The sequence below is a fragment of the Marmota monax genome, unplaced genomic scaffold, assembly GCF_021218885.2.
Source record: "Marmota monax isolate L192 unplaced genomic scaffold, Marmota_monax_Labrador192_F-V1.1 WCK01_AAM20220418_F8-fsc00041, whole genome shotgun sequence".
NCBI classification, from domain to species: Eukaryota; Metazoa; Chordata; class Mammalia; order Rodentia; family Sciuridae; genus Marmota; species Marmota monax.
In genome coordinates, this window is record NW_026695238.1 from 5,758,035 (window position 1) to 5,774,004 (window position 15,970).

At 39.4% G+C, this 15,970-nt stretch overlaps 1 protein-coding gene across 1 annotated transcript in view; it reads right to left on the reverse strand.

The window, feature by feature from the left end:
• The window catches only part of Epha4 (EPH receptor A4), a 140,948-nt gene that overhangs the window by 21,696 nt on the left and 103,282 nt on the right, over positions 1-15,970 (reverse strand). Inside the window, exons 6-10 of the mRNA XM_046439765.2 lie at positions 14,395-14,519; positions 12,984-13,143; positions 11,689-11,800; positions 2,483-2,541; positions 304-417 (exon numbers count right to left, since the gene is read on the reverse strand). Coding sequence (XP_046295721.1) covers positions 304-417; positions 2,483-2,541; positions 11,689-11,800; positions 12,984-13,143; positions 14,395-14,519 — 570 coding nt within the window. The remainder of the gene's footprint in view (positions 1-303; positions 418-2,482; positions 2,542-11,688; positions 11,801-12,983; positions 13,144-14,394; positions 14,520-15,970) is intronic.

The following is a 15,970-nucleotide window of genomic DNA, read 5'->3' on the forward strand; positions in this document are numbered from 1 at the left end:
GAAAACAACTGGCCAAAGTCTTATAGTTGGTAAGAAGTGGAGTGAACATTTTGAATGCCATCGATCTGACTTCAGATCTCATATGCTTATTAATTTAATCCTGGGAATATATTGAAATCTGTGCCAGAGTTTTTCATTGCACAACACATCTTATACTTCAAATAAGGAAATTTTGTATGCACCAATGTTTACATATATGAATGTGCATACAATACACTCATACACGTGCATCCATTTATATAAGCCACATACATATATTTAACATCCACCAAGAAAATAGACTTATTAGATAATCAGACTTACCAACTCCTATAACTTTTTCAATCTTAATGCAGGATGCGTCAATTTCTTTGGCAAATTCTCGAACTGCCTGGTTGGGGTCTTCATATGTAAAGGGATCCACGTAAGTCCTAACACCTAAGTAAGGAGCACGGAATAAGTTGGCTGAACACAGTTCAGGAATGACTAATAAACATAAGTAGTCTGGATCTAAAATCCTTAATGTAGGAAAAGCCAGGTTAGCTGTGTGGTCTTGCATGTACAGAAACTTTAACTTCTTGCTCTGATTTTCGTTAGTGGGTAGACAAAGACTTGTTAGCTATTTAAGACCCTGAAGCTCTACTGACTTCCTGGAATGTCTTCCCACTTCAAGGACAAGAATTTAAAAACAACACATCCCACAGAGGAAAATATGGTCTCTAGGAGGAAATTTGGAATGTGTTAGCTGAATATTGTTAGCCTATCCAGGCTCGTGGCTCCTCTGTCCTTGCACTAAGTCCAAGACCTACTTTCAGTTAATGTCCCTTACCAAGAAAATAGGGACTTTCTTTTTCAGCCGGGCCTGTCCACAGTGTCACATTTCGCCTACTGTCAACCTGTTAAATTCGTGACCTCTAGTTAATGAACATAGACTTGGTTTATATAGACAAAAAGAGCAAATCTACTAGCTGACTTGAGAATATACTGACTCTATTGAACCTATACTTTCTATTTTGGAAAAAAGGTGTAATAAACAAAGATATTGATGTTCACCTGGAAGCTTCAGCTGGAGATAACCGTGGAGACCTAATTGTGAATGGATTAGATGCCAGGAAGTGCAATCCAGCCACGCTGCACACAAATGAAACTCAGAGCATGAGCTCTGAGAAACGCTGGGGACAGGCATCACCGAGAGTTTCCAGTGACATTTGCACCTGTATTCACTGGAGTTCCTTGGGGCCCTGTGATTGTGTGGGCCACCAGTCAGCCCAATCTCTTTGATTTTCCAACCTTGTCCATCTTTTCCATTGTCTCTGCATCCACTAATATGAATAATCTACATATTGGCAGTTTCTTGCTACTTCTCTTGTATGTGTATGTATGTGTGTGTGGGGGGGGTACTAGAGTTGATCCCGTATTCTTTACCATGGAACTACTTTCTCAGCCCTCTTTACTTATTTATTTATTTTCTCATTTTGAGACAGGGTCTCTGTAAGTTGTCCAGGTTGGTGTCCAACTTGCTGTTCTCCTGCCTCCCTGGGATTCCTCCCAGTGGGATTGCAAGTGTGCACCACCACACCTGGCACTACCTCTTTTTAGTATATCGTTTTTGTTTATGAACATGGTAGGTATGACGACAAAACTAAACAGTATAGTTTTAAAAACAAAACAAGGTGGGCAGATAACAAGTTGTCAGATACCCCATATGCTTTGTTGCTTTCAGACTCTAGTCAGAAAATCTTCCTAGAAAAAAATCTCAAGCTGCTCTCTTTCGCCTACCTCCTGGTACTCATTTCTGTTAGTGATGAGCCACCCATGGATATGAAAATGTAAATGGGTTTAAATTAGATTTAAAATTCACTTCCTCATTCACATGGTCTACGATATTCGATTGCACTTGTGGCCACAGGTGAACAGGGCAGCCACAGCCCACTGTCAACATCTCACAGGGTCCCACTGCAACCTGCTCCTGGAGAGGTCAACCACTGCTGCTTTCAAGGTCATTCTGGAGTCTCTTCTTTCAATTTATTCTTTGACTCCATTTGGAACATCAAAACACCTAGAATCCACTCAACAATTGATGAGGGTCACTGATTTCACATCACATACTGCCATTTTTGGGGGGAAGTAGTAATTACTGTTCAATTTCTTAAACTTTTACTGGCCCTCCCCCAATTTTTAGCTGGTAAAAGAAAAAATTAGCCATTTTAATCTTGCACCAAGCTACAAAAATATGCTACCTTGACTGACATTTTTTTTTCAGGCTAAGATAAGGATAAAGAAGATTCTGAAGGAACTTCTCCACATTGACTGTGTCTTTCATTTCACTTGAAATCGTCCTGGATTACCTACTTCAGTTTAATATCCTTAAAGTGTATTATTTGGATAAGGAATACATTATATAATCACTAATGGCCATATTAGTTTTATCTAGACATTTTCTAAACTAGAAAACATGACACATGCTCTAGAAACACAATTCTTTTAACCTAATGTTTTGTACCTTGGTTCAAATGTTTTTCTTCATCCGCTTCTTGTTTCGCTTTGCTGTATTTACTCCGTCTATCAAAAAATTGTTAAAATAAGAAAATTATTTCCCTCCAACACAAAAGCTATAGCAAAAGCCATAAGATGGGTTTCGCTGTGAATCGGGCAGATATGTGATGCACATTTCACAAATGAGAAAGCTGAGACTTAGGAGACATGGAAAAATGAGGTAACCATTTGTCACCTGGATGTAGTCGTGGTTCTTAAACATAAAGCAAGCATTTTACGATTATAAAAATTTCAAACTCTCAGAGGAAATTTGTCTTATTGAAAATAAGGTCATATTTCTGTATTCTTGATTGAAATAAACTGTCATAGGCAATTCTCCATGAATCAAAAGGCAATAACGTTCAGTATATAACAAGTAATATAATAAGTCTTGTTGTTGTAACCAGGATAGCCACTACCACAAGAACTTCACATCATATTATACTCTCAAACAATATGGTGACTCAGTTTAGCTGCCACATATAAATCCCTAAATTATTAATGAAAATAATAATTATTTTGAAAATTTAAGAAGCAAATATTTACTTTCCACGGGACTACAATTTGTAAGATTTTGTAGAAAACTAACAAGATTAAAATGGAAAGTTTTTATTTGCTTTGCTAATTCTCTTCTTGAAAATGATTCATTAAATCTTGAATCAGGATTGTATGTATCATTTACATGAACTGGGAAATTAACACAATTCTTGGGAATCAAAAATCTATAATATTAAGTTATATATATGTATAAAGAATTTTTTGCAGTGCTGGGAATTAAACCTAGAGTCTTGCTCTTGTTAAGCAAGTCTTCATTATATGTAAAAATTGAGTCAGGAGAATATATATCAATATAATTCTTTTATATATAAAAGAATTAGAAATCCTCTTCTCAGCAAAGCAAACAATTAATAATATGAGGAAAGAGCCTACAGATTGGGAGAAAAATCTTTACCACATGCACCTCCAATAAAGCATTAATCTTTAGGATATATAAAGAACTCGAAAAACTTAACACCAAAAAACCAATAACCCAATCAATAAATGGGCTAAGAAACTGAACAGACACTTCACAGAAGAAGAAATACAATTGATCAAAAAATATAGGAAAAAGTGCTCAACATCTCTAGCAATTAGAGAAATGCAAATCAAAACTACTACTCTAAGATTTCATCTCACTCCTTTCAGAAAGGCAATCATCAAGAATACAGGCAATAATAAATGTTGGTGAGTATGTGGTGAAAAAGGTACATTCATACATTGCTGGTGGGACTGCAAATTGGTGCAACCCCTATAGAAAACATTATGGAGATTCCTCAGAAAACTGGGAATACAACTACCATTTGGCCCAGCTATCTCACTCCTTGATTTATACCCAAAAGACTTTAAATCAGCATACTATAGTGACACAGCCACATCCATGTTTATAGTAGCTCAATTCACAATAGCTAGACTATGGAACCAACCTAGGTGTCACTCAATAGATGAATGGATAAAGAAAATGTGGTATATATACTCAATGGAATATTACTCTGCTTTAAATAAGTGTGAAATTCTAGCATTTTCCAGTAAATGGCTGGAGTTGGAGAATATCATGCTAAGCGAAATAAGCCAACCCCACAAAACCAAAGGCCAAATATTTTTTCTAATATGTGGATACTAATTCACAATAAGGCAAGGGACACTAGGGAAGAAGAGCATTTTCTTAGATTAGGTAGAGGGAAGTGGTGGGAAGGGAGGGGAAGGGATGTGGGTATAAGAAAGATAGTAGAATGAAACAGACATTATTACTGTATGTATATATGTGACTACATGACCAATATGATTCTGTAACATGTACACTCAGAAAAATGAGAAATTATATCCCATCTATGTCTGATATATCAAAGTGCATAAATGCATTCTATTGTCATGTACAACTAATTAAAACATTTAAAAAATGAATTAGAAAATTAGTTGGTTGTAACTCTCTAAACCTGAAATTATATTAGTGAATAAAACGTGTAATTTTATGACTGTCCAAATATAAAATTCACATTGGGATCTATAATCATCCTGACTTTGAATTTCAAAGACAAGGTAAGTTAGGACTCTCACAGATGAGGAAACTGAAGCCCCCAGGTGAGGAAATCTCTCCCCACACCACAGTGTGATCCTATCAGGATCTGATACCCTCGACTCCTAAACATTGAATAGGCAGAAAGGCAGGATGACCAAGCAGAAGCCAAAATAGCAGAGAACCTAAAGGAGTAAGGAGGGGCAGCCAGAGAGGCAGCCCAAGGCAGCACATGGGCATCAGTGGGAAGCCTTCCTCCCACATCCCTCCTGGAATTGTCAGCCACACAGGATCCAGCTCAGCAACCAGACCTCGGCGGAGCCTGCAGATGTTGCTCCATGTGGATGATTCTCTTGCAAATAATAATACCTTGCACTTTTACACTGCATTTAACTTTTCAAAGTGCTCTCATCACATATATTATCTCCTCCCCTAACTGTTTGCAAAGCAGGAACCAGCTTAGCAAAACAGAGACCCCAGTTACTACTCTTAACGACAGAGTGCATATTTCAGTACCAAATAATAGCCTGTGTTTTCCTTTGCATTTAACTTTTCAAAGGGCCTTAGAAGGGTGTATTATTTAATTGCATCTTCATGACAACCCTATGAAAGGAATTAGGTGGAAGGACACACACTCAGTTCCATTGTACAGATGAGGACGTGGAGCCAGGGGGGCGAGTGAATCACCCACGTCCCTTCTTGGCAAGTACAGGATTTGGTGAGTGCCCTGATCGGGCCCATGCCTGCACAGCATGTCTTGTAGTGGGGATATGGTTGCAAGGGCAACTGATGAGACTTACATGAGCAATGGTACATTTTACATCAGTAAATCCATTTACATTTCATCAAAGAAAACAAACAGGTTTAAACACCCCAAACCAAACAACTTTCTCTGAAAGTTAAAGTTCCCTCCAAATCCTCCTCCTTTACCCTCTTTTAAAGTAAATATAAGAGGGTCAGGTCAAAGATTACTAAAACATTTAATGTCAGGAGAACACCATGACTGGGTCCCCAGGAGGTAACAGGGTCCTGCCAGCCAGAAGGATTGTATCTTAACAGAGCTCCTAAAAGCTTTATCTAAAATCATAAGCATGTTGTTTAAGTCATTTTAGATCTATGATGCTAATGCAATTTTTTTTCCTTTAAAGGAAAAAAATAATGTATAGAACAAGAGAGCTTTGATAGTACCCCCCACCCCACTATTTCGTGGGACCAGGGCAGAATAAAGGGCCTCAGGTATGCTAGGCAAGTGCTCTCCCACTGAGCTACACCCTCAGCCCTGAGTAGCCACATTAAATTGTCAGTGAATTAGTCAAAAACCTGGCATCTACACAAACCAGTGACTTCACACTGCCCAGAAGCATGACTTTCTGTTTGACACCAAGCACATTCATTTAATATGGACAAAGCCACAGGAATACAAAGTGGCAGGGGTCACATAATTACAAGGTAGAGCCACCCACCTACCCCTTCCTCAGACTTCCAAACACACAAGGAGGAATTCAATGAGTGGAGAAGGTATATTTCTGAAGAACTGCTTTACTTGGAGGGCTATTTGGAAGAGGGGACCCTTCCAGGCTACAGGGAACACTAAAAAGGAAACACAAGGATTTCTGTTCAGAGACTAATTGTAGCCTATTAGCTCTCTAATAATACCTTAAAACCCAAAATGCCTATGTTCTGCCCTACCTTTGTCACCTGATGACCCTTTCTCCTTAGCCCAGAGCAGGACAATGGGGCTCATTATTGCCCCAAGAAAGAAAGGCCACTGAAGCTTACTACTGGGTCAGCCAGCGTGGAGGAGCCCAGGAGCCTAAGGAAGAGATGACTCCAAATTGTCCGCTGGGGAGCACCTGAATGGCAGAGGAAACCTTTGTTGAAGATTTCCTAATTATGGAGATGTGGGCAAGCCAATTAAAAAGGGGCAGGAGAGCAAGTGAATGGTCCAGAAGGAAACATGGAACCTTTCAACAGCAGGAGTTACAGAAAAGGGCTTGCTCTGCAGGTGAAGCTTTGAAAGAGGGACTGGGCCCTCCCTGCAGTCAAAGGGACACTGTAATAAGGGTATTAGCCCACATTGTGGAGGAACAGCATGAACCCTCGGGGGCCATGTGTTGATTCTGGCACCTTGACTATTCAATACACCCAACAGAATAGAGGAGGTGAGCGTGGCAGGGGCCCTACCGCATAAACCCTGCTTTTATTAAAATACTAACTTTCCCCATCAAGTGGACAGATTTGATTGATGTGGTTCACTGTTCCAAAACTAATTAGTAAAAGGTAAGTAATTTATTCAGCTAAAGTGCAGATTAAGGGAGATAAAGCAATGCAATAAGCAGAACTCCAGGTGGGACCCTTCACAGGGCTCCCCAGCATTGCCATGAAGATTCATAGACTCGATTCCTCTTCTTCCCCTTCCTTAAGCTGTCATTGTGCTTGCACCGAATGGTGTCTGAATGTTCTTTGTGAGCAACATTTTGAAATAGTTGGAATCAAACCGTACTATTGCAGGCAAGTTGTTTAGAAATGTTCTGAGGTACCATCTGCCCCCTAATTGTGTGAATTTACATGATTTCATCAGTCGATTTAGGCTAACATTTAAATGCATTCATTCTTATGTGATCATAATATTGCAGAGGAGAAAATTAGGGTGCAAGGAAGATACAGGCTAAATGGAAACTGTTTTTGCATTACATGTACCGTTAGCTCCAAAATGGAAAAATCTTAACATTCTAGAAGACAAAGCTAACTTACAAATTTGAACTTTATATTGTGCATTAGACTTGTATATTAATTCACAGATTGCAAATTCCCAGTACCTAATTTATATATGTGATATATATATATATATATATATATATATATATATATATATACATATTTGTATATATGTAGATATACACATATATTTATATTGCCATAGCTATTTTATTTAATTCTTTCTTTCTTCTTTTTTTAAATTTTCTCTTTTTTTGCATTTTTTTTCCCTAAAATCAATTCATTTCTTTTTCTTTAATTCAGGTAGAAGAGGTATTTTATAACCCTAACATAAATGGAAAGTCATCATTAAAACGTTGCTAAGAAAAGCAGTTATCAGGTAATACTTCCCCCTGACCACAAAATTTCTCCTTAAAAAAAAAAAAAAAAAGATCTCTTCTTGTATTCCAGTTCTTTCTTAAAATTGTTTCTCATGTTTGAACAATAAAATATTGTTGAGGAAAACAGACTAGCCTGAAACAATCTGAATTATTACTAGTTTGTATCATTAATATAAAGGAACGGGTTTGTCAGAGAAATTCAACACTGATCCAGTCCTTAGTCCTTAGCACTTAGGACTTTATGATGGTATTGTTAACAGTCCCTTTAAAAAACACTTTACAAAACAAGTTTTGAAAAGTGGTTACATTGTGGAGAACACAAAGTTAAAATATGTAAATAGGGAAATGGAGCCTTGGATTAAGATACAATTCCACACCCCCCACCACCCCTATAGTGCCGGAAAAGCATTCTACCACTGAGCTACATCTCCAGTCCCTTAAGATAAAATTTCGAGGGTCAGCATCTCATTTTTGCACCTAAAACAACCTACACAGCAGATTTGATTATGTACTCTGAAAGTCTAACATCAGTCTGACATGATAACTTGAAGAAGACACGAGGAATCAATGATGCCTATACAAATGTAAACTGATTTATTTAACATATCGTGAGTGGTAAAAACATATACAGATCAACTTTATAAAATCTTGTTTCAAATAAAGTTCATAAATTTAGTAGTTTGAGTCTTTCACTGAGATCCCTAAATGCTTACACATTGAAGTGGCTGAAAAAATAAGTAGATCATTTGAATTAAAGTAAAAATGGGAGATTATTCTGGTTAATCCTTAAACTCAGACTGCTCAGCATAAATTGAAAACAACATAGAAAAATCAATTGCTATTAAAAAATAAAATCCAGCAAGAAGCTACATGTGAACCTGAAGCTATTTCCTTTTAATAATGAATTACAACAAACACGGTTTTCTCCTTGAGGTCATCAGAAGAACTGAGGCTTTTCTCACCAGGTAAGTCCTTTCTATCTACTTTCTTACAAAATCTCATAGGCCATCAGTAGTGTGGGATCCAGTTCAAGGGGACTCCTTTAAGGGCTCTGTTTCTAGCAGCCTTTCTGCCATCAACATCCCGTGACTCTAAGAAGCAAGAGGCAGTCCCACTAGAAAAAGGACAGAACTGCAATTTTTCAGGCAAGGACGTTTGATCTATTGCTTTCCTGTACTGCTGGATGAAGTCTGGCAAGATTATTTCGGAGGTACCATTTACTACCTTTTATTGGTATTTTGCTGAGAGCCTGGGCCTGACTTTTGTTCATAGTACCTGTCTCCTTTCTGTTCACCTGTTCTTGTCCCATTTAAACATTTGTAGTCCAAGATAAGAGAGCAGACAACCTGTGCCGGGAGAGAACTGGCTGAGTGAGCATCGGCTGCTGCAAGCCTGTCAGCTACCTGGCTCCAGGCAGCCCTTCCCATGACAGCTTTATGGCCAGCACTAAAGAATAATCAATATGAGGGCAAGGGGTTGACATTTCATTTTCTAAAAAGTGATCCATTGAGGACCAATCACCAAGCAGTGTTTATCAGCCTTGGGAAGTGACTTTTTTTTTTTTTTTAATGGGGGAGAAGGGACAGGAATCATCGCTAGGTAACTCGACAGGCTCAATTCTCCAAGGGGGGAAGGCTCATAATTGGAAATCCGATGCATCCTGCTATCAATCCGGCCTTATGTAATAAAGTGATCAATAAAAGCAGAAAGGGAATTAAGTCATCAAGCTTGAGGATGCTATTTTCTATAGCCATGGCTTTTAATAATCTTGTCTCCCTGCATTACCTTTTCATATGTTTTTTTCTTTCTTTTCATCAAAGCCAATATGTTAACCAGAACGTCCAGGAAAAACTTAAGAATGAGGTGGCTTATTTGTAAAACTCCAGTTTGACTCTGTATTTAGGGCCACTTAAATGAAAAAGGAAAAGGAAAAGGAATCTAAAGGAAAATTGAATATGACCACAGAATGTTTCAAACCAAAATCTTAAGAAATGGTCAGGACAAAAGATAAGACCCACTTCCTCACATGGTTCTGAGCATTACATAATGCTGGACTTCAGATATTATTTTTATTTTCAGGTGGAGGTAATTAATACTATGTTCCCTATTTCCACACTTCAAAACATTTTTAATATCTAACAAAGATTGTTAAAAATTAAACATTGTAATAATTTCAGAAAGAAATTGCAGAAATATGTAATAATGAAAAATAAAAGTCCATGCAATTTCTAGACACTCCTCATCCCAGTCGGTTCCCCACAATTGAAAGGGTGCATATCAATGCGTACAGTTTCCCATGCGTTACACGCATGACACATGGACATCCGGAATCAAATGGCAGTGGACAAAGAAAAGGCTCATCTTTTATTTGGTGGGGTAGAGTATTGGGGATTGAACACAGGGGCACTCAACCACTGGGCCACATCCCCAGCCCTATTTTGTATTTTATTTAGAGACAGGGTCTCACTGAGTTGCTTAGCGCCTCACCACTTCGAGACTTTGAACTTGCCATTCTCCTGTCTCAGCCTCCAGAACCACTGGGATTATAGGCGTGCACCACCATGCCTGACAAGAAAAGGCTCATTTTGATTGGCTCCTGCAACTTAACTTCTTGGAGATGGAACTCACTGCTCTGAATCAGACACCTACTTAAAGATTTTGCACCAAAAGGAATGAATTTAGTGACAAATGCAGATGTCAGTACCAAATGTGACGTCGTTCCATACTGTGTTATTACTAGAGGGAACGAATTGTTTTCTCCAAACTAGGACTTGTGGAGAGTGAGGGTGAGGGCATGGTGTTAAGAAATGTATGTGAAAACTGGGGCCATCCAGAGAAACTAACATATGTGGTCATCACCCTGATTATAATGTACGTCAGAGCAAAGCAAAAGCGGGGTGGCTTGCCCAGGCAGTGGAAACAGCTACAGGCATTGTTGTGACATTAGTGAGATCATCCACAGCTAGGGAGGGACAGTACAACAAATGTTGGCCTGAGAGCTAAGCACGACTATTGGGGACATAGTAGCTCTAGCTACGAGTATAGTAATGCAGTGTTCCTAGACCAGCAATTCACCTGTCTTCTATCACTTTCCTCTTCTATAACAGGAAAAGCTGTTATTTGAAAGGATCATTCTGACACCTTGTGAAACTGTTGATGGTGTAAGGAGGTAAAGGTGAAATAAGAGGTAGATTCTCATACATGAAGGACAAAAAGGCCTAGACATGGGACACTTATTGATGATGAGCAGCTGTACCCCTTGGAGCATCTGGCAAATTCTAGGTAAGTTAGATGGATGACAAGACTGGTTCAATAGCCACTGCTAGCACTGAGTCAGACTACAAGCACACCGAGTATAAATGATCTGCTTTTTGAGATTCCTTTCAAGGGCAATGTCATGCCCACCATGTAATCCACGAATACTTTCTAAGAATACTGACAACCTTTCCCACAGGGATATGACAGTGTAGTATTCATTTCTTTGCTTCAGTTACTGTCATTTTAACCAACATCATGTTGAAGCACCTACTATATGCGGTATCTCTGATGCCTCTCAAATTCCTCTTGTTAATAATATTTGGAAGCAGATAATGATCATTTCTTTTAAAAGTGAGAAATGAAAGTTTGAACAGGTGAAGAAATACAGCTGGCAGATGACGTAGCTCAACTTTGGGGCCACGCTTTCTCTTATAGTTTCATTTCCCTTTGGCTGTAGATCTAGGCTGAGCAGAGAGATAAATGTAACACCCATAGCTGAAAGTGTCTGCGGATCGCCTGTTGACTTGCTTTTCAGCTTGGTTTCCTGGAATTAGTTGTGTCTTTCTGGGACACTCAGCAGAGAGGGCTGCCACCCAGTTACTGCCATTAGCCACAGTCGGGATGTGGGAAGATCAAAGCAACAAGGAAGGAGCTTGGCATGCGGATGCCCTGTTTATGATGCCAATCAAAGGCCTTGGCTTGGTGTGGAGGAGACAAAACGTTTCGTCATAAAACAGAGAAAGTGGGGGTGGCTTCAGAGCTTACCTCCTACTGATGACAAAAGCTGCAATGAGAATGACCACCAGCACCACGCTGCCGGAGACGGACACCAGCAGGACAGTGGAGTTGGCTCCATCACCAATGATCCGGGAAGGCACTGCAATGACAGTGACAGGAGGTGACCTGGTGAAGGTGCTATGGGGTGGAACTTCTGATTGGGCCAGAATATTCAACTGTCTGAATCTTTCTGGAGTCTACAGCCTTTGCTAAATACAATTGGAACAGGATTTTCCAAGCCTTAGTGAATATAAGGACCCCCCCCCCTTTTTTTTTTTAAATCATTGTATGTCAAACTTAAACAGAAGACTCTTATTAAATCTCCTGGCCAATGCAGGATTTTTTTTTTCCTGTCTTCTTTTTCCTTTCTAACATTATCCTCGCTCTGACGTAATGACCAAATGCATTGGACATTTGGAAATTTCAGAAAGAACAAATGGTTTTGAATGCCCTTCCTTCCTTACAGCTATGAAAAGCTTGACTATTACTGCCCAGGTCTAAGCCCCTTCTTTCTGGTAGCTTCCCTGGATGATCTCAATGGCATCAATTCCCTTCAGATTCAATTCCACTTTCACTTCTGCTTTTTTACATTCTTATTTTATTCAATTGTTTGTTAATAAAACTATTTTCTATAACTGATGTTGAAAATTCTGCTATACCATCTCTTTCTCAAATAGATCCAATTTTGGTTTCTTAATTAAGGGGGTGGAAATGTCTTATGCAGCTGCTAGTGTGGATAGGCTCCTGGGTAAACTTTTGATTCAACCAACCAGTGGATTCAACTGACAATGTGAAACATTTGATATGTTTGTGTAAAAAGGCTTTAAAACACACATAAACACAGAACTCATCTGACTAGGTTTTAACAAACTCCTAGAAATAGGTAAGGGAAAAAAAAGCATTTTTGGCCCCTTCTTCCATTTTCTCATGGAAAAAAAAATTCCTTGTCTTAATGGAAGATAGACATGCAACCCTTAATTAGTCAGTTTAATAATCAATCCCATTTTTCATGGTTTATAGAAGGCTCAGAACAAGAGGAAAATTGGCAACACTTTTCATTCACATGAAAAGACACATCAGACAGTATTATAAAAAGTGTCCTTCCCTCAACAGCATGGGGTTTCTAAGTGACAGACATGGGCCATCTTATTTCATGCAGCATTCATTACAACAAAACGTCTGCCTAACCAAAAATCAAGTACGGCTCCTTAGGTTTCATGTTGGTGGAATTGGCCCTGTACAGAAAAAATCTCCGAGGGAGTGGAATCAGGGGTCCATGTTACCTGTGTTGGTTGTGACCTCCAAGGGCTCACTGAAGTCCCCATAGCCAGCTGCCGTCCGGGCCCGCACATGGAAGACATAGGAAGTCAGGGGGTTCAGGCCTTTGATGTCCGTGTTCCTGGCAGCTGTCCGGACTATACGATAACTCCGTTCGTTCTGATCCTACATTATAGAAACATAAAGTTGATAAAGGTGACAAAATAAATCATAATTCTTCTGCTTACTCTAGGACCAACATTGAGGGAGCTAACACAATCTCCTCAGAGGTTGAAAGAAAGTAGGGCAGAACTCTCGAACTCTACATTCTCTTCTATGGACTCTTTTTCTTTCTTTCTTTCTTTTTTTGAGGTGTGTATGTGTGTGTGTGTGTGTGTGTGTGTGTGTGTGTTGCTACAGATATAACCCAGGGCCTCACACATATAGGCAAACACTCTACCACTGAGCTATGTGTCCAGTCCATTTGTAAAATTCTATTTTGACCCAGAATCTTGCTGACCTGGGAATTGTGATCCTCCTGCCTCAGCCTCCAGAGCAGCTGGGACACCAGACCACTGAGCCAGGCTGGTAAGCACCCTAGTTATTTCTTAGAGGTTGAAAGAAGCACAGAGCTAGGTCTGGCTGCCATTGAACCTGAGTACGTACAGATCTTTACTCATAATCATTTTTGAAAAGAACATTAAATGATGGTTGGTGGCTTTTCTAGCTCCACACCCAGCAATTTAAAAGAAATAACTATAAGAAGGTCCCTTGTCTTTTTCTATTTTCTGTCTGGAAAATGCCAAAAAATACTGTAATCTGATTTCAATTAAAAAATCCAGTCCCTTTTCTGTTTTTAATAAGGAAGTCAATAAGTGATTATCTTTAAAAGGAGAGGACAATTGTTCATTTTCTAGACAGCCTTGAGTGCAAACAGCTCTCTTCAGAATTGTTCTTTAAGAGACAAGTTATTTGTAAAAATAATGCCTTTCTGTAACTTTAAGAGGTTGAAGAATGTAATTTTCCTTCCTTGATTTTCTATTAAAAGTCATCAAAACCCACACCCTCATTCTGAATAGCAGTCACCTACTTAAACAGATCATTATTTCACTGTTATGAGTCACTCTCCCTGATAGAAGGTTTATAGATTAGGACTTCTCAGCAGTCTTGATTCTCATTACTAGAAAGAATATAATGATATTAGAACACAATATACCTTTCTCTATTTTTCAAGATAACTAATTAAATAATAAATGTTATAACCAGATTTGATTGGGAAGTAAGATACATTTGGTTTTGGGATTCACAGATATATCCCAGTTTAGAACTGGCCAACACCTGAACACAAGAGGCAGAAGGGAGGGAAGGAGGGAGGGAGCAGGGAAGGAGGGAGGAAGGCAGGAAGAGAAAGGAGGAAAGTGGCTCATCCAGCAATACCTTCTCATAGTATTTGACTTCATATTCCAGGATTACCCCATTGGGCCGATCTGGTTCTAACCAAGCCAGAGCCACGCTGTATCTTGTAACTTCTTTAGCCTGGACCAAAGCAATGGATGATGGTGCTATTTGGGAAAAACAAAACATTTTATTTTAGGGGAAAAAATGTTTTTGGTGGTATCAGTCAATAATTCCATCCTACTTAAAAAAATCATATGGAATCCTTTTCCTTTTGATCATTTTGCTCTTCTCCAGTACAAAAGTGCATCACTTTTTTATCATTCTGTCCAAAATGTGCTTACATGGTTTGACTTCATAAGACCATCTCTGAAGCAAAGGCCTGGTGGGTCTGCAGTTCCATAGGCACTGGGAGCTGTTCCTCATACAAACTGCGGCGTGTTCAGAGCATGCTCTCTGGCCTTTGACCTTTGGTAAACCATAAGAGCCTTTGGGAGACCTGACTCACATCCTATCTCCAGGTATTTGAAGTGTCATCTTACTGATATTTAATTTTATACAAGCAAGAGAATGTGCAGCTCTTTCCTGGTAGTGTGGGGAATACCAGGAGGCAAGCGATTTACATACTTTTCAATACAAATAAAGGCACTGCTTAATTACAGTATGAGTTTTCAGTTTAAACACAACCGTGAAAATAATGAAGACCACAAATAAAGCACGAAGGGTCTCTCTGGACGTAAATTTTGCAACTATTTCACAAGAGTTGAAATATTGCTTGTGCCTGCTGAGTAACAACTCTTCCTCTTTCCACCAGGAAAGAGACAGACGCAGTCCTCTGCTGGGTGTGCTATTGGGAGAGGGAAGGAGGCCATGTTTGAGATGTGTGAAACCAGGCTCCTGCTCCCCTCCTGAAGCGGTCACACCTCCAGCCAGCTGCCATCAAGCTCTGCTGTGACTGACAATAGCCAGAGGGGGAGGAGGAAGCTTATCTAGAAAAACTGGTCTGTGGAACCAGAGAAGGATACCAATTGTGTTCCTAAATTGAATGTATATTGGATTTTGTTCCCAAATTGTGGAACTCTGTGAAAACAAATTAAAAAAATATGGCTACCGAGGAATAATAAATTCAGTTGGGTCATGCTGTGCTCCCCCTACATAGAAGACTTCCAACTCCTTATCTTTTTTCAGAGGAAAACAATAAGAAAAAGTAAAATAAATGGTCACTGCAAACAGAATAGGAAAAGCTTCAAACCCACTTTACCACCTCAAATGGGTCCACTAGTGGCAGGACAACCAACTGGACACACCATAGTCACGGCCCACTGAGGCCACTCCAGCAGGGACTGTCTCCTAGAGCTACTAATTTTACAGCCTGGCATCTCTTTTTCAGGAAGCTTCAAGATGGGGTCTCTCTCTCTCTCTCTCTCTCTCTCTCTCTCTCTCTCTCTCACACACACACACACACACACACACACCTCCTAATATTTCTCTTTCTCTCTTTCAATGTCAAAGCGGTTCCAGATTGGATCTCAGGCATAAACACAAGTGAAAGATACAATGCATACACATGTTCTCCATCAAGGGCAACTCCAAGGTTAGCAATACCAAACGAGATGAA